The 19,084-nt window shown below is 38.3% G+C and overlaps 1 protein-coding gene across 5 annotated transcripts in view; it reads right to left on the bottom strand.

The window, feature by feature from the left end:
* LOC140487017 (1,5-anhydro-D-fructose reductase) overlaps window positions 1-19,084 on the bottom strand; it is a 269,343-nt gene that overhangs the window by 137,425 nt on the left and 112,834 nt on the right. For 3 of the 5 annotated variants that reach the window (XM_072586380.1, XM_072586379.1, XM_072586378.1), the window contains exons 7-9: window positions 10,093-10,149; window positions 5,297-5,427; window positions 426-480 (exon numbers count right to left, since the gene is read on the bottom strand). The exons of 1 other annotated variant lie outside the window; for it this stretch is intronic. In XM_072586380.1, the coding sequence (XP_072442481.1) occupies window positions 426-480; window positions 5,297-5,427; window positions 10,093-10,149 (243 nt within the window). The remainder of the gene's footprint in view (window positions 1-425; window positions 481-5,296; window positions 5,428-10,092; window positions 10,150-19,084) is intronic. One more of the 5 variants, XM_072586381.1, reaches the window with a different exon arrangement.

Consider the following 19,084-nt stretch of genomic DNA (forward strand, 5'->3'; position numbering starts at 1 on the left):
TTAAAAGCAAATTTTCAAAAACATTAACGATACCGATTCTCAATTTGACTCGATTTAACTTGTGAGCTCATGACCAGTAAAACCACAAGTCAGTTTTGGGACCTTGGCTAATTGCAGTAATTACGGATTTCTGTGAAAGCAACCAGTTCAAACCGAGACAACACAGAAACTTGTCACTATTACTTCATATCATGCTGAGTTACATTTATCAAAGAAAACATATCTCAAAAGCAGGAATATTTGAAAGACAGGAAGATATGGGAGAAAGCAGGGCTAATTGGATTACTTTAGAAAGAGAGGTATTTAACAGACACAATGAAACAAACAGCTTCTTTTTGTCCTGCAAACCTTCATGGTTCTTTGGAACTCTAAGTCTACAAACTGGTGTCTTGGCTTTGTTACAATTTTTTTTTAAAGATACTGACCTTGTCATCTTTGATAAAATGAGACAGAGATCCAAATGATGATACCTTGATGCACCTTAAAAAGGTAAATAAAAACATCTAATCAAATAGCTTTTTATTGTACCATTCAACATTGTGTTTCTCATCCTTGTAGCTTAAGCAGGAGTACAACAGTGTAACGGTTATAGCATGACTAATAACCCAGAGGTCTCAACTAATAATAAGATAAATGTGAGTTCAATATAGCAGTTAGCCTCACATTAAAATCCATCCTGTTCACTGATATCCTTTAAGGAAACTTGCAATCTTACTCAGTCTGGTCTTAGACCCACACCAATATAGTTAACTGTCAAGACATCTTGGAGGTATATTAGCAAACTAATCTGTTGTTAATAGTAATTCATTAGTCAGGAAGGCCCACCATATTCTTATCAGGGCAAATATAAATAGCCAACAAGTGACCCTTACATCCCAAGAATTAATAATCCAGTGCCAATCTGTGGTAATAATGAAGTGGAGGTGCAGGCATTGACTGGAGTGGATAAAGTTAAAAATCACATAACACCAGATATCTACCTGATGAAGGAGCAGCACTCCAAAAGCTTGTACTTCCAAATAAACTTGTTGGACTATAACCTGGTGTTGTGTGATCTTTTAAGTTAACCTGTGGAAAGGTATGGAGAAGTTTAAAGTCTCATTAAGATTATGCAAAGCACTAGGCAGATTGCCACTGGAATATTGTGAATAATTTTGGTCCAAAGATGTGCAGGTCAGGTGATTTGGCCATGCTAAATTGCCCGTAGTGTTAGGTAAGGGGTAGATTGTAGGGGTATGGGTGGGTTGCGCTTCGGCGGGGTGGTGTGGACTTGTTGGGCTGAAGGGCCTGTTTCCACACTGTAGGGAATCTAATCTTAACCCATGTACTTGCATGCATTAACGTCATGAACAGGAACTCTTGCCATAGATAATCAAGTAGAAGGTCTGTTTTTCCTTTCCTTGATCCAGAGATATGAAGCATTTGCCTTGACTGACATCAATGCGAACATCACAGAATGGGATTCTAATCTAGCAGCTAAATAGTTTATGTGTAAAGCACCACTGGAGATCTGGTAGCAAGTTACATATAATTTCAGAGGTAGGTCTAAAATTTGTACACTTTCTAAAGATTAGACAAGGAAAAGTAATTACTTTTAATAATCTACTTGTTTAATCCTTCATACCAATTGTGATCATAAAACCAAAAGGACATAGGAGCAGAATTAGGCCATTCAGCCCATCAAATATTGGTCTGTCATTCAATGAGATCATCACAGCATGAGACTCTAATCTGGCAGCTAAATAGTTTATGTGTAAAGCACCACTGGAGATCTGGTAGCAAGTTACAAATAATTTCAGAGATGTATATACATCCAGAATATACATATCCAGAGATATTGTATGTATTACTACCTGGTATGACAGTTGTACCATTCAAGATCAGAGACGGTTACAAAGAGTGGTGAACTTGGCCTGGACAATCAGAAAGGCCAACCTCCCATCTATAGAATCCATCTACCAGGCCTGCTGTCAAGGAAAGGCCGCCATCATTCTCAAAGATCCATCCCACCCTGACAATGTTTTTTCTACAACCTTTACCATTGGGGAGAAGGTACAAAAGCCTGAACACATGCATCTGCTGGTTTCGAAACAGTTTATACTCTACTGAATACTGAATGGACTCAAACTCTTCATATTCGCTTGTACCTGCATTTTTGTTTTGACTGCTATTTACCTATTTACTTATTTATGCTACTTAAATTATGTGATCTGCCTGTATTGCTCGCAAGACAAAGCTTTTCACTGTGCCTCGGTATGTGACAATAAATTCAATACAATCCCGACGATTGTCAAATCCACTTCTCCTGTCTCATCCCGATAGCCCATGATTCCCGTACTGTTTAAAACTCTATCTCAGTCTTGAATACATTTAGCAGCCAAGCTTCTACTGCCTTTTGCAATAAAGGCATCCTACCTCATCTTCCCTTATTCTGAGATTATGCCTTCTGATTCTAGAATGTCCCACACAGGGAAACAGCCTCTTTGCACCAACTTGTCAAGCCTCCAATATGGTTTCAATAAGGTCACTTTTCATTCTGCTAGACTCCAAATAAGTACAAGTCCAACCTATTAAGAAAATCCTACATTACAGACTCAACTTAGTGAACCTTCTCTGGGTTGCTTCTAAAGCCAATTTACCTTTTCTCGCAAAAGGGGACCAAAATTATTCACAATATTCCAGTGGCAATCTGCCTAGTGCTTTGCATAATCTTAAATGAGACTTTATACTTTAATTTATTACCTTTGAAATAAAGGCCAACTGTTCATTTGCCTTTCATTTACCAGCTGAACTTGGATGCTAGCTATTGTGATTCCTGCATGAGAACCCCCAAATCTCTCTATGCTGTAGCTTTCTCCAGTCTTTGTCAATCTAAGTCATATTCAGCTCATTTTTTGTTCCTGGCAAAATGCACATGTTCTCACATTATATTCCATATGTCAAGTTTTTGGCCTTGTCACTACCTGTCTATAGCCTTCTGTAGACTGTGCTGTCATTCTCACTACATGTCATCTCACCTATTTTTATGTCACTCACAAACTTGGCAATAGTACATTCACTTTAATTATCCAAGTAATTAACATACATTGTAAATAATACTGTGGCATCAACATGGATTCTTGTGGTATTCCAGTAGTTACAGGTTGCCATCTTGAAAATGCCTCCTTTACCACAAATTATTATTTGTGGTAAAGTCTTCTATTATTTAGGTAAATCTCCAACCATGAGTGACAGGTGAGGTGCCAGAAGCTGGAGGTTGGCTAACGTGGTGCCACTATTTAAGCAAGGTGGTAAGGAAAAGCCAGGGAATTATATAATAGTGAGCCTGACAGCAGTGGTGGGCTAGTTGCTGGAGGAAATCCTGCGGGACAGTATTTGGAAATTAAAGGACTGATTAGGGATAGTCAACATGGCTTTGTGCATGGGAAATCAAGTTTCATTAACTTGATTGAGCTTTTTGAAGGAGTAACAAAGGATTGATGAGGGCAGAGTGTTGGACGTGATCGATACGGACTTTAGTAAGGCGATTGACAAGGTTCCTTATAGTAAACCGGTTAGCAAAGTTAGAATACATAGAATACAGGGAGAACTATCCAAATGGATAAAGAACTGTCTTCTATATTGAGCCAGAGGGTGGTGGTGGTGGGAGGGTTACTTTTCAGACTGGAGGCCTGTGACCAGTGGTGTGCCACAGGGATCAATGCTGGGTCCCTTGGAGTTTATTTTGGATAAGTGAGAGGTGCTGCATTTTGGAAAGGCAAATCACCAGGACCTATACATTTAACGGTAAGGTCCTGGGGAGTGTTGCGGAACAAAGAGACCTTGAAGTGCACGTTCAGTTCCTTGAAAGTGGAGTCTCAGGTAGATCAGATAATGAAGGAGGCATTTGGTATGCTTTCCTTTATTGGTCAGACCATTGAGAATAGAAGTTGGGACGTCATGTTGCAACTGTAGAGGACATTGGTTTGACCACTTTTGGCATGTTGTGTGCAATTCTGGTCTCCCTCCTATAGGATGTTGTGAAATTTGATCAGTAAAAAATAGCGACGATTTTGCCAGGGTTAGAGGATGTGAGCTATAAGGAGAGACTGAATAGGCTGGGCCTGGATTCCTTGGAGTGTTGGAGGCTGAAGAGTGACTTTTGAGATTTATAAAATCATGAGGGGCACGGATAGGATAAATAGACTAGGTTTTTTCTTTGGTTTGGGGGGGGGGGGGGGGGAGGAGAGGGAGGAGTCCAAAACTAGAGGGTATAAGTTTAGGGTGAGAGGGGTAGATTTAAAAGAGACCTAAGGGGCAACTTTTCCATGCAAAGGGTGGGGAGTGCATGGAATGAGCTGCCAGAGGAAGTGATGGAGGCTGGTACAATTATAATATCTAAAAGACATCTGAACCGGTACATGAATAGGAAGGGTTTCTAGGGAAATAGGCCAAGTGCTGGCAAACAGCTCTAGATTAATCTAGGATATCTGGTCAGCATGGTTGAGTTGGACAAAAGGATCTGATTCCAGCTCTAGGACTCTGATTATAATCTATAATCTAGTACCCATGATGGTAAGTTTCTGGCCAGATTACACAAGGTTGCCAAATTATCAATTGTTTATTACAATTGGAAAAACAAATTATCCTAAGATAACACCTTAAAAATACACAAATTACACATGTCTTATGACTTGACTGCAATTGGTTTATGCTGAAAGGACTCTCACTTGATGGTAATGTATTAAATATGAGCATGACCAGCAGATAGTGAGGAGACAAGTACCGTTCAGAATACAATGCGACTGTAAGTTTAAATTATTGAATCTACTAATTTTGAGAGTGATGTTGGAATTTTCAAAGATCCAAGTATTAGGAATTTGCTGTTCTTACCAGAGGACAGCAGAACAGTTTCCTTTCACACACAAGGTAATGTCTATATTTTTCAGACACTACCTTTGTCCAGTACCACCCTCTCCATTAGGAGAAAGAACAGCTTACTGGAATTGATTTTTTTTTGTGTTAACCTGTACAGCAACTATTGACAAGTTGCTTTATCAAAGGACAAAAATCTCAGCTCAATCCCATTCTGACAGAAAGTTTACTTATGTACATTTTCCAACAGAAGTAGTTTCATTGTGATTCAGCATTAGAAATCTACCTAAACCAATAAGGCAATATAGTCAACTGTAACTAAGACCAACCAGCGCAGAGTCGGGAAATGAACCTGGGAACTTCAACCTTCAAAAGTGAAAATTTTTAAAGTGCCAAGGATATCACCTTCCATTACAAGCATGGCTTTATAAATGTTTTTCACCTCTTTCCAAACATCAAACTGTTGATGATGTCAATGTCATGACAAGATTTTGCCATTAGCGAGAAGGTGCTTTCCTGCTCATTTCTCCAATTCCCTCGAACGAACGAATGAGCAAAGTGATAAAAACCAACCTAGGATAAGGAGGAAAAGCAATGATTCTCATCTCACCAATAAGACATTGTGTTTGCATTTAATAAATGTCAAGATCCTCCTGGCTTTCTATTTGCTCCATGTGATTTGCAGTAATCAATCAGATCAAGTATGTCAATTCAGATTTTTAGATTCTTGAGAAACAAGAGGTCCAATTTTTATGCAAAGGAACCAGGTTTCCTGATTGAAAGAATAATCCAGAGAGTTTCAAAGTGCCAGCAAAGCTGTGATGGGCTAAATGGCCTCCTTAGTCAAAGAGTCAATATTACTTATATGATATTATCTGTTGCATAGGTTTCTATTGTACGAATTCTTTTTTTAAAAAGTGTTCTCCATAAGCACTCTTATAGGAAAATAACTAAAATCCAATTAAATTGTCACTTGACAAATATTAGTTTACAATAGTGAAACTAGAAGAGTACTGAGAGTAATGAATTATTTTCTTGTTGCTTTTGACCCAAGCCTTGATTTAAACCTTTCGCATTGGATACTGTATATTTGCTGTGACTTAGGCAACAAGTATATCTGCTGCAAAAGGAAGACGAAATAGATAACTGAAAGCAAGCAACTTGAATTAGCATTTCTTCTGGATTAAAGAAACTCATCCCAAAAGCGATGAATGATGCATTCTTTTTTATTATTTTTAAGTAGGAAAATAGGTTTGCAAATGTAACATTAAAAAGAAAAAAAATAGAAAATATCACAAGAAGAGGAAATATAAGGAAAACATAGCATCCAAACCATCCCATTCAGGAATTCAGAATAAGAACAGAAAAATCAATCACTGGCACTGGCCATAATCTATTCCTTCTGTCCAATAGGTTATGTAGGACATATTCCACTGCAGTCCTGGTCTATACAGGATTAGCTGAGCTACTGTCACAAGAAGATTACTACAACTCTTGGATCATGTAGGTGGATTACTTCTTCAAATAATGTACGACAATTATTCCCCAAGTTTACACCTGAAGATGTCCACTTGGGTGAGGTATCAGGGTTTGTCAGTAGGCATTGAATCCCCTGCCCCTTAAGTTAAAGAAAACAGCTTTCTCAGAAATGACAAACTATATTGCTTCATCTACATTTGTTATGCCTTTACTTGTGCTAAAAACTGGAATCATATTGGAGGCCAACTGGCACTCATGGCTGGAAAATTTGGGTATTCCTTCCTAGAAATGGATCAAGCCAGAGATAGATCCATATCGGCACTTCATCATATACTTAAAATGTCTCAAAAATAGTTTTAAAAAAGTCAGGAGCCTGTTCCATTCAAATATTGTGCATACATCAACCACACCTTCCTATCTCCCTGCCAACGCCAACCTCTTTGTTCACCATCTGTCATGCATACTTGTCTCCAGAGAGAGGCAATGACACCATTGTCCACACAGTCAATTACTTATGGAACATAGTAACTTACTATAAAGATGAATCATGTGACTACATACATAACTCATGCCTCAAGTCAAAGGAGTCTGGATTTGGTACTAACACAAATTATGTCAACACGGCTGTGCAATAGATACCTATTGCACATTAGAAGTGTAATCCTTTTGATAAGGAATTAAACAAGAGACCCTGTCTTCAGTAATAACTGATAGACATTAAAGATCTCATGGAATTAGCTGAAGAATAGCTGGGAGTTCTTCTAGTGTCTTGCACAATATCCTCATCTCAGCCAACACCATCAAAAAACAAAACCAAATTACATCAAGTGGTACAGAAGGTTGATAAAGAGGAAAGCTTTAGGTATTATTAAATACCTGGTCAGGCATGTTATGTCATACCTCTAGAGCCTATGGGAACCCAGGCATTCTCCCTCAGTCAGCAACATAGCAATGTGCCACAAGAACAAAAAGGATACCTTGACACTGACAAAACAAATTCAAAATATTTTGTACATTTTCAGTTAAATATTTCTCAAGAGGGTAGGAAGGGGGAGTTTAAATCAACAGCATTATCGAAATCTTAATACTGAATTCTTCTTTGCTGGAAATTGATACCAGCGATTTTTTGGCCAAATTCAAACAAGTCACAATATCTTCCAGAATGCATAATGAGACCTTGAAGGATTAGAAACAAAAAAACGGCATTTACACTGCAAAAAAAAACCTATTGTCTGCAATATTAGTTTATAATCAATTAATTTACAATTTGTACTGTGCCTATTATTTTGATTGATCTAATGAAAACTTGAAATAGACAGATTGTGGTCCAGTAATGTCACAAAAAACATTGTAACTCATTAATATGAATAGTAATAAATCAGCATTAGAATTAAGAAAACAAATGTTTTAAAATATAACATGAAGTGCACAACACAACTGAAATTAACATGAAAAGAGGAAAGAAAATGAGTCAAATGTGCTCAATGTGAAAGCTGTTTTGACAATATGTTATAAAAATCAGTCATGTTTCAGTATCAAAGTGAGTAAAACTTCTTATCATTGCTGGGATAGAAGTGTTAATCAAATAAGTTAAAATCATTCCATTTTTAACCACATTTTACAAATTAATTTTCGTGATTAAAAATGTTCAAAGAATGACCCACACACTAAGATTTTTTTTCAAAAAATTTATTTGCTTAAACTCACACTGGTGAAGTAACTTCATGAGAAACTCCTAGCTAAATTGTGAAGGAATTATTCAGCTACCTTATTTCAAGAAGATCAACACATACTTGAATATAAAAGTGGAAATTGAAACTTGATAAAATTATTAATTTCAAACAAAAATAGTGTAATTTCTCATATGATTTTCACATCTCAAAACACAATGAAAATTACAATTTCTCTTTCACACTTACTTGAAGATGCTGATACCAGTTAGGATACAATACCATTGGTGGCAACACATTTCAGTAAGTTACATGGTGGCAAATCACATCCAAATCCAATTCTGTCCTCATCTGACATCCACACAACAGAAAGGGCTGCTGGAAATCATCAGGAGGTGAAAGTCTGCATTTCTTTTTCTCTTTTTAAGTCTGGAGACTGAGATCATGACAGCACTCCAGTGGCATCCCAGATGAGATTATTAAATAAACAACAGAGCAGGATTACATCTGGCACCTTCCTGGTCTGTGCCACATTAGTTGATGCACTTGTCCATTAAGGTGTCAAAGAACCACAACACCTATATGGTGTCATATGTGCAAGAGAATTTATTCTTCTAATGACAATATAACCAGACGTTGTCAGATAAATCTTTACTCAAACATGTCATTTCAGTTATATTTATTTTGAAAATCATTTTTGTGGAATAAAGTAAGAAGCTGGTTATTACTTATTAAAATGTTAAAGCAGAAGATACTGGAAATAATTGGCAGGTAAGCAACTTCCTTGGGAGAGAATTAAAACAAATTATTGTTAATCTGAAATATTTACTTTGCTGCTGCCTGACCTGGAGTATTTTTCACATTTTTTGCTTATATTTCACATTTCCACCATCCATCACGTTTTGGAGTTGGATTCATCAAGAACTGGTTGCATACTGCAGTAACATATCTTTTTCAATTAACACATGTACAGTATTGGGATAGCAAAAACTAATCAGAACTAAATTGAAACAAATTCCATCATTTATATTGCTGAGACAACATCTACAGAAGGTGTACAATAATTCAAAACACTCTAATTTACTAATGTACAGGTTGTGATAAAAATTTCAGTTTTTTTTAAGCTTTTGGGGAGAAGACACTATCAAGATTCTTTATGTAACTTTGCTGCTCACTGCAAAACATACCAAGATTTAGAATATTTTAGGTCAGGTTTTACAAATGCCTTTTACAAATGCCTTTCAAGAAATTATTTTCGTGTCGATATTTTTGGGAGCAAACACAATCTCTTGTGCTTACACATCCTTTTAAGAATTAGTGGCAGAAGAAGAATAATAAGTCATTTTTGAGCTTTTGCAATAAGCAGAATTCTTCACAAACAAATTGCAGCTTTTTTAACAGAAGTTCTAAATTTGTATAACAAATTGTCAAGCTGCATTTAAGAAGGTAATGCACAATATTGTCACCTAAACAGGCAAGTCAATTTGAGTTGTCTATAAAGATTACTGTACATATGTTAATTCTGATAAAGATATGATTCTTACCGTGTTCACAACCAGGCAGACTTGTCAATTTTCAATCCGTCATCACAATATGACAGCAGATAATATCCACGCTCAACCAACAACTGTTTCATAAACACTGCAACAGCTCCTGCTATCATCTCCATATCCAGTTTGCATTCATCATATGAAAAAAAACCTACACCAAGTGAATTGGATTGGGGACGAAGGTGGTGGTGGCTTTTGTGGGGGGGGGGGGGAAGGAAAGAAGAAATTGGACGAAAAAAAATAAAAGATCAAATATTAAAATGTTATGGAATATGCTTTTTAAAAGTTAATTATTTTGCAGGCTTTTAAAGAAAAATGTATTTGACATCTTACAAAGTGCATTTTTAAAAAAATTAAATTGCTTGGTACACTTTTTTCATGAAATCAGCTTTTCACTGAATTTGGGGTCTTTTAAATGGGCACTACTGTGTGCCAGTTGTGGGTTCAACGTACAGGCAAGGCGGCTGACTGGCCCTTTAATGATAACGAAGCGGACACCAAAGAGACGTGAGGCACTGTACTGCAATGTACTCACTCACAGGTTCCAGATGTTGTAAATGGACCACTTCTCCGATCACTCCCTGGCATAGCAGCTCCTGCATAAATAGATACTGACGTCACATGTCTTATTTGCAACTTCCAATCGGCGCCCTGTCTGCCGCAGACATCACTCCCACCAGCAGCCTATCGGAGGGCGGAATGTAAATGAGACCACCGGCAGGCCGCCCCTGCACTGCAGTTCGTGTATCCCCTTCATATTAATATTCTCCCCTCCCCCTCCCCCTCCAAAGTAGTTACTGAAAGTGCTCCTCCTTGTTTTCGTGTTCTTGGTCGGGAAAAGGGATGGAAAATTCCATTTTTTATAAAAAAAACTGAACAAGAATTCAGATATTAAATAGGCTACCCAGAAATAATCTTGTCACTCAAACGGGGACTGAGTTTCTGCAGAAAACAGCCTGCGCTCATGCGCACATCGCTAAAACACCAACTGCAATTTGCTAGGTTTTCGTCCGCCATTATATGACGGTTCAAAATTACATTCTTGATTAGCCGAACCGGCAATTACATCTATCCTATTTATGGCTTAATTTTTAAAAACGTGTTTTTGCTTACACAAATAAATACATTAGAATCGCAAATAATGTAAACAGGACTATATAAAAAGCAAGATTACGCAAAATCACTTGCACTGCAAAAATGTATTATCACATTGACAAATCTGGAAGGTTTTTGTAATATAAAGGTACTTTCCACACAAGGGAATATGAATGTCCTTTGAAATAATGTACCAGTATAACCACTGTAAAGTAACACCATTTGTTAACGAATCTACCCGAGAGACTAAGATTTATTTTAAAGTAGTGAGGGATTACACTTTTTATTTCACATCTAGAGAATATTTCATTTTTATCCCGACAATAAAGCTGCAACTTAGTTACTTTAGCGCAGACCAGGGGTTGCCTTGATGTTTGTTACTGATTTGTTTTATAGGGGCCTTTTGCGAAAGGAAACACTTTCACAATGACTGGCTGTCTGAAAAGACTTGAAGCAAATTAAGTACTTTTGATATGTAGTCAACGTTGTAGTGGGAACATGATGTTTAAAAATTAAAATTGGACTTCAAGATATTTAGGTTACAAATGAATCCAAACATTCATTTCTAAATTTTTGGAACCTTGTGCTTATGTAAGATTCTTCTTATGTTTAGCCTTTAGTTTTCTTCCAACTCCTAAAATAGGTATTACTGTCAGAAGGTACATGTGGCGGTATAAAGAAAAATCTACATTTATCACTTGCATATACATCTCTCAAGACCTCAGGATTTTCGAAAATACTTTACAATCAACAAAGTACTTTTGAAGCATTGTGATGTAGAGAAATGAATATGGGGAGGATACATTATGTAACATGTTACAATAAAAAGGTGGCACATAACATTTTTTTTAAAATTCCAAATGCAATGTTAGCTACCTGACAAAAGAGCAGCACTCTAAAGCTTGTACTTTCAAATAAACCTGGTGTCATATCATTTTTAACTTTGTCCACCCCAGTCCAACACTGCCATATGTTAAATTCTATGAGCTACTGATGTATCAGTTAATTGTCTTTTGATTGAAACCACTGCTAAAAACAAACAATATGAAATACAGAAATAGCCAAGAACTTAGAGAGAGTTTAGTCTAGAAACTATCCATATTCTGAAGACACAAATGAAAACATCAGAAAGTCTGGCTTCTTCTTGAATCTCGCAAACTTACATTCAGGTGCACCAAACTGTGTATCCTGTGTATTGGGAGCCAGTACCACTAGCATGGGCCTTAGTGTGGTATGACAATAGCTAATAAGGAGCAGCTATAAACATGAGCAGCTTGTGACTGGATAGTTGTGATGGGCCTGGCTTGTCTGTTGTTAAGATAATGACTAATTTCCTTACAAAGTAATCAAATACGTCCGAGCTGAGAAAACACATCGTGGAAGACATAAGATGGTGGGGTTATGTAGGAGATGAGTGTCAACAGGCAGACAGCTGTACAACTGGCAGACAAGAGAGGCAGTAATGTCTTATAATGTCTCTAGGCAGCCTAGTTTTGATGACAGACTGACTGGGTATCTCAAATACTGCAGTCACGCCTGACTAAGATTAGCTGTTTTTTACCAGTTAGTTCACTGCTCAGTGCCTCTCCTTTCTCGTGTATCCATAGCATGAGTCGTTTATTAATATATGACAAATAACAACATTGCAGCAGCTATTTGAAAATTTGATAGCATCTTTTTAAATCTTTAAATCTAAATATAGGTTTGAACAAAATGCCTATAGCATATCTACTTTTGATGAAACTACTCTGGGATTTTAAATAAAATTAGCTTCTTCATAGTTCAATGAGTGGAACTATAACCTTATGTGATATTTCAGCCATAATAGCTACATAAATCTTAAGATGAATCCTTGATCTGTAGTAACAATGACATTTTGTATTTTTATAGCAGATTCAATCCAAAAAAGCATCCCAAAGAACTTCAAAGAGGCACAGACAAAAATGGGCTCCCAATTAAATCAAGTGAGATGGATATTAAAGTAGGCCTTAAGGAACAATAGGGAGGAGGAAAGCTGGAGAGGTCTTGAAATGGAATTCCAGAGCATGGAGCCTAGAGATCTAAAGCACAAGCAACAGAAAAGGGGGGGGGGGGTGCACAAAAATCTAGATTCCGAAGAACAAAAGAGTTATGGAAGGGATGTTACAGGTTTACAAGTGGTTAGGGTCAGGGAGTATTAGCAGTATTAAGTTAACTGATGTCAATGAGGGAAGAAAGGATATAATAATTGAGCGCAATACCATCACAATGGAATGACAATACAGCTGCTAGTTTATTTATTTTCATTGCAGTGTAATAACGAAGGAGTACCACCTAGTCAGAGATGTTACCTTTAAGCTGAGCTATCAACTCCAACCTCAGCTTAATTTCATGCAAAGATCTTTTACAGTTCACTAACAACACAATTTCAGCCAATGTCCAGATTTACATTTTACCCGATATCAACACAAGCACAATAAAACACATTATCTTGCTACTAACATCATTTGCAATCGTGGGTCCTGCTGTACATAATTGTCAGTCATATTTATCTATGTGACAACAGTAACAGCACTTCAAATAATTATTTTTGTCACATGTTCTAGGACATCCAGAGATTATGATAAGGAACCACATAAAGGTTAGACAGCAGATTTTAGTTTTTGTTGCCTGGTCTGTGAGGATTCTGTAACAAAATAGTCTTTATATATAAAAAAAAGTTGATAATTTTGTTGCAAATGTTTTGTCCCATATTTTGTGACCATAAACAAATGTAATAAAATATTTCTATACAAAACATTTTGCCAAAAGCCTATTTTAAGAATACCGTATATAACTCGATATAGAATATACGTGCTGTGTTTTAAGTTCCTTGTTGCTGTCCTTAATTCCTGGTAATTGCTGCAGCTTTTTATAATTCTTCATTTGTAAGTTAATCATCCTCAACTAATTACAGCAACAAAACCAAATTTGCTGCAAATACTAGGAAGCATTGCATGATGAAGTGAAATTAGTGCAATCTCTCAGGATTCAGAATAATCTTATTCAAACCAAAAACACACATCAAAGAACTTCAAAGTGCCTTGCAAGTAACAAATCAAAAACACTTTTCTCACAGTTCCAAAAAGCTGTATTACCAAATGAAACTCTGTGGTTTTTAATATATAGCTTTGGAAATTACTTCTAAAATCCATAGTCATCAGACTGTCTGACAGAGGAAAACTAGTTTTTTGTATTTTTCTGCCTTGTTTTGAGAAGGTCTAAAGTGCTTCTTAGCCAATTAAATAATGATGTAAGACAAATTCAGTCTCAGAATTGTGCATGAATTGTCATAAACAATGAAATAAATAATACAACTCCAAATTTGTTTTAGTTGTATTGATTCAGGAATAAATGCTGGTCAGGGCACTAATTAACTCCCAAGTCCTCTTTAAATAATATCATGAGATTTTATCTGACCACCAGAACAGGCAAACAGAGGAAATCAATACTAAGTTGAAAAATCTTCTACATTCGGTGCTCAAGTGCTGAAAGGGTCTAGAAACCATGAACTTCTGCCTCCGATCTTAGACCACAATACTGAGTTAATAATTGTTAGTCCTCTTGAGCTCCATTCTACACAAACACTGTGGCTACAAGCACAGGTCAGAGGATAGGAATACAGTGGAAAGTAACTCACCTCTTGACTTCCAAAATCCGTCATCTACAAGGCGCAAGTCAGCAATGTGATGGCATACTCCCCACTTGCCTGAATAAATGCAGGTCCAAAAACACTCAAGAAGTTTGCTACCATCCAGGACAAAGCAACCTGCTTAATTGACACCACATCCATTCCCCCCACCACCAACACTCAATAGCAGCAGTACGCACTATCTACAAGATGCACTATAGAAATTCTTCAAAGATGCTTAGATAGCATCTTCCAACCACGACTGCTTCCATTGAGGAGGACAAGGACAGCAGGTAATGGGAACACTACTACCTGCAAGTTCCCCTTCAAGCCACTCACCATCCTGATTTGGAAATATATTGCTGTTCTTTCACTGTCACTGGGTCAAAATCCTGAAATTCTCTCCCTTTGTGGGTCTACTGACAGCACACAAATTCAACGGTTCAAGAAAGTATCTCACCACCACCTTCTCAAGGACAACAAAGGATGAGCAATAAATGCTGGCCAACCAGCGATGCCTATGTCTCACAAGTGAACCAAAACTTTCCCAAAACTCCACCATCTGTTTTCAGTAACAAAGGAATCACTTAAATAAAATGTGAATGTTGGAAATCTGAAGCAAAAACAGAAACTGCTGGATAAAGTCAGCAGGTCTCGCAACATCTGTTGAGACAGTAACAGAGACTCTTCTTTACAGATTTTAAAAAAAGTCAGATCAGACTTAAAACGTTAACTGTTTCTCTCTCCACCAGTGTGCTGTCAGTTCCGTTGAGATTCTCCAGCATTTTCTGTGTTTGTTTCAAACAATTTATGATTCATTTTCACCCCTGTCCTTTCTAATCTTCACTGGGGGCTCCTAAGGTTTGCCAAAGTAATCCCACCAAGCAGCAGCAACTTCAAGAGAGATGGGGAATAAATGGGAACTAGTATAGATTTTGGCTTTAAAGTTTACAAATACCTTAAACATAAAAAAGCATAAATTATAGAAGTTCATATTTTCCAGTATAAATAAATGTAAAGTATACAAGTGAGTGTAAAAGCATACATTCTAGCTTACCTGAGCTCAGAGTTTGGTTTGGCTGGAGGAGTCTCACCACTGGTCACAGAATCAGTGGGGAAGACCCATTCGATCTGTGAGGGAGACCCAATGGGAGTACCCTTCAGAAACTTAACTGACCACCTGGTTGCTCTCCCTGTGATTGAAGTCTCCAGTGGAGGAGGTCTCACCTGCCAAGAGTCATTAACCGGAGACTAGCAGATCCTCACACCGCTGGTGCCAAGTGCCAGTGGGAATAATTGCTTCTGGCCTCACTGCAATCAACTATGGCCTAGGATCATGGAAGTACCCTAGGTTGCAGGTGAGTAAAGGCCGAATGGAAACTGCAGGAGAGGGATGCATATGGAATTTTTAGTTTGCAGCAGCAACCTCTCTCCCTAGTACTGGGTCTCTTGATCAGGAACCGACCCTATGACTACACAGGACTCCCCTGGGAGACTGCTGGCAAAACAGACAGGTTTTGCTGGACAGACTTCCGATAGTATGGAAGACCCATGTGGAATCCATTTAATCCCTGAGTCATCATTAAATTACTGTGGCTTCTGGGCAATAGGTCTCAATGGGCTCATTAGCAAACCCAATGACATCTTGCCACTGGCAGCCAGAAATCCTGTGAAAATCCCTCCTTGTACCAAGTTAATCAGGCAATTTTTCCCTACTGTCAGGAGATTGATACTGGGGAGCTACCATGATTTCTGCTCCAGCCTACAATGTCAGTGGTTTCATCAGGCTGCCTAGAGTGGAATACAGCGGGATTCCTTACTGATATTTATGGATCATGTCATGGCAAGCAAAGCAGCAGATTACACATCTATTTTTCAGATCCTTACTTCGTTTCTCCTCCAATATGCCTTGAACCATTCATCAGTCAACTGAACTGGCAGATAATCTATTTTCAAACATCTGTGGATGCTGCTCATGAACCCACCACCAGGAGGTGTTTTCAGAACAGTTCATTGTTGGGTAAGCCCTTTCTAAAACTTTACATTTTAATTTGGAAGACATTTACAAAGTGCTTTATCATGGCAGAGACATATCCTACATTTCTTTTGACAGAATTAACTACATTTTCTTTTATTGTATCTATAAATGAATCAATCATTTCACATGCAGAAATATGTCTCAGACAGAAATCAGATGAAAGACCAGTAACTGCTTGTAAGTAATACTCTTCACTTTTAGTTGCATATGATTCTTAATGTTTCTGTGTGCTGTTATAATGAGCAAATGGGGCCTAGATTAAATTTATCAAAGGATGATACCTCCAATAGTGCAGCATTCCTTCTGTGCTTTAGTAGAATGCTGATCTTAATTATGGGACATATACTTGATTCAAGTGAAATTGTCATCCACCGAAAATATTGCCTTGCAGATTCAGAACTTAGAAACTAGAAAATAAGTGCAGGAGTAGGCCATTTGGCCCTTCAAGCCTACACCAACATTCAATGCGATCATGCTGATCATGCAATTTCAATATCCCATTCCTGCTTCCTCTCACACCCCTTGATCTCTTTTGCCCCCAAGGGCCATGTCCAACTCCTGCTTGAATGTACCTAATGTACTGGCCCCAACAGCTGCATGTGAGAGAAACGTCAACAGGTTCACAACAAGTGAAGAAATTCTTCCCAATCTCAGTCATAAGAGTCATAGAGCTGTACAGCATGGAAACAGACCCTTTGATCCAATTCATCCATGCCATCTAAGTTAATCTACTCCCATTGGCCCATATCCCTCTAAACCCTTCCTATTCATATACCCATCCAGATGCCTTTTAAATGTTGCAATTGTACCAGCCTCCACCACTTCCTCTGGCAGCTCATTCCATACACTCACTACCCTCTCCGTGAAGAAGTTGCCCCTTAGGTCCCTTTTATATTTTTCACCTCTCACCCTAAACCCATGCCCTCTAGTTCTGGATTCCCGCACCCCAGGACAAAGACCTTGTCTATTTATCCTATCCATGCCCCTAATGATTTTATAAACCTCTACAAGGGTCACCCCTCAGCCTCGATGACACTCCAGGGAAAATACGCCCAGCCTATTCAGCCTCTCCCTATAGCTTAAACTCTCCAACCCTGGCAACATCCTCGTAAGTCTTTTCTGAACCCTTTCAAGTTTCACAAAATCCTTCCTATAGCAGGGAGGCCAGAATTGCATGCAATATTCCACAAGTGGCCTAACCAATGTTCTGTACAACCACAACATGACCTCCCAACTCCTATATTCAATGCATTGAGCAATAAATGAAAGCATATGAAATGCCTTCTTCACTATCCTGTCTACCTGCAACTCTACTTTCAAGGAACTATGAACCTGCACTCCAAGGTCTCTTTGTTCAGCAACACTGCCCAGGAACTTATCATTAAGTGTATAAGTCCCACTCTGATTTGTGTTTCCAAAATGTAGTACCTCACATTTATCTAAATTAAACTCCATCTGCCACTCCTTGGTCCACCAGCCCATCTTAAGATCCCATTATAACCTGAGGTAACGTTATTGGCTGTCCACTGCACCACCAATTTTGGTGCCATCTGCAAACTTACTAACCATATGTTTATATGCAAATCATTTATATAAATGACAAAAGGCAGTGGACCCAGCACCAATCCTTATGGCACTTTGTTAGTCATAGGTCTCCAGTCTGAAAAGCAACCCTCCACCACTACCTTTTGTCTCCTACCTTTTAACCAGTTCTGTATCCAAATGGCTAGTTCTCCCTGTGTTCCATGTGATCTAACCTTGCTAACTAGCCTACCATGTGAAACCTTGCCAAATGCTTTACTGAAGTCCACATAGTACACATCCACCACTCTGCCTTCATCAATCCTCTTGGTTACTTCTTCAAAAACCTCAATCAAGTTAGTGAGACACGATTTCCCATGCACAAAGTCATGTTGGCTATCCCTTACCAGTCCTTGCCTTTCCAAATATATGTAAATCCTCAGGATGCCATCCAACAACTTGCCCACTAATGACATCAGGCTCACTGATCTATAGTTCCCTGGCTTTTCCTTACTACTTTTCTTAAATAGTGGCGCCATATCAGCTAACCTCCACTCTACAGCCACCTCACCTGCAGCTCTTGATCATACAAATATCTCAGCAAGGGGCCAGGAATTTAATTCCCTAGAGTCATAGAGATGTACAGCATGGAAACAGTCCCTTTGGTCCAACTCATCCATACTGACCAGATATCCCAACCCAAACTAGTCCCACTTGCCAGCACCCAGCCCATATCCCTCCAAACCTTTCCTATTCATATACCCATCCAGATGCCTTTTAAATGTTCCAATCATACTAGCCTCCATCAGTTCCTCTAGCAACTCATTCCACACATGTACCACCCTCTGCGTGAAAAAGTTGCCCCTTAGGTCTCTTTTATATCTTTTCCCTCTCACCCTAAACCTATGCCCTCTAGTTCTGGACTTCCCCACCCCAGGGAAGAGACTTTAAGTGTATTTATCCTATCCATGCCCCTCATGATTTTGTAAACCTCTATAGGGTCACCCCTCAAACTCCGACGCTCCAGGGAAAACAGCCGTATTCAACCTCTCCCTATTGTTCAACTCCTCTAACTCTGGCAACATCCTTGTAAATCTTTTCTGAAGCCTTTCAAGTTTCACAATATCCTTTTGATAAGAAGGAGACCAGAATTGCACGCAATATTCCAAAAGTGGCCTAACCAGTGTCCTGTACAGCCGCAACATGACCTCCCAACTCCTGTACTCAA

The sequence above is a fragment of the Chiloscyllium punctatum genome, chromosome 16, assembly GCF_047496795.1.
Source record: "Chiloscyllium punctatum isolate Juve2018m chromosome 16, sChiPun1.3, whole genome shotgun sequence".
NCBI lineage: Eukaryota > Metazoa > Chordata > Chondrichthyes > Orectolobiformes > Hemiscylliidae > Chiloscyllium > Chiloscyllium punctatum.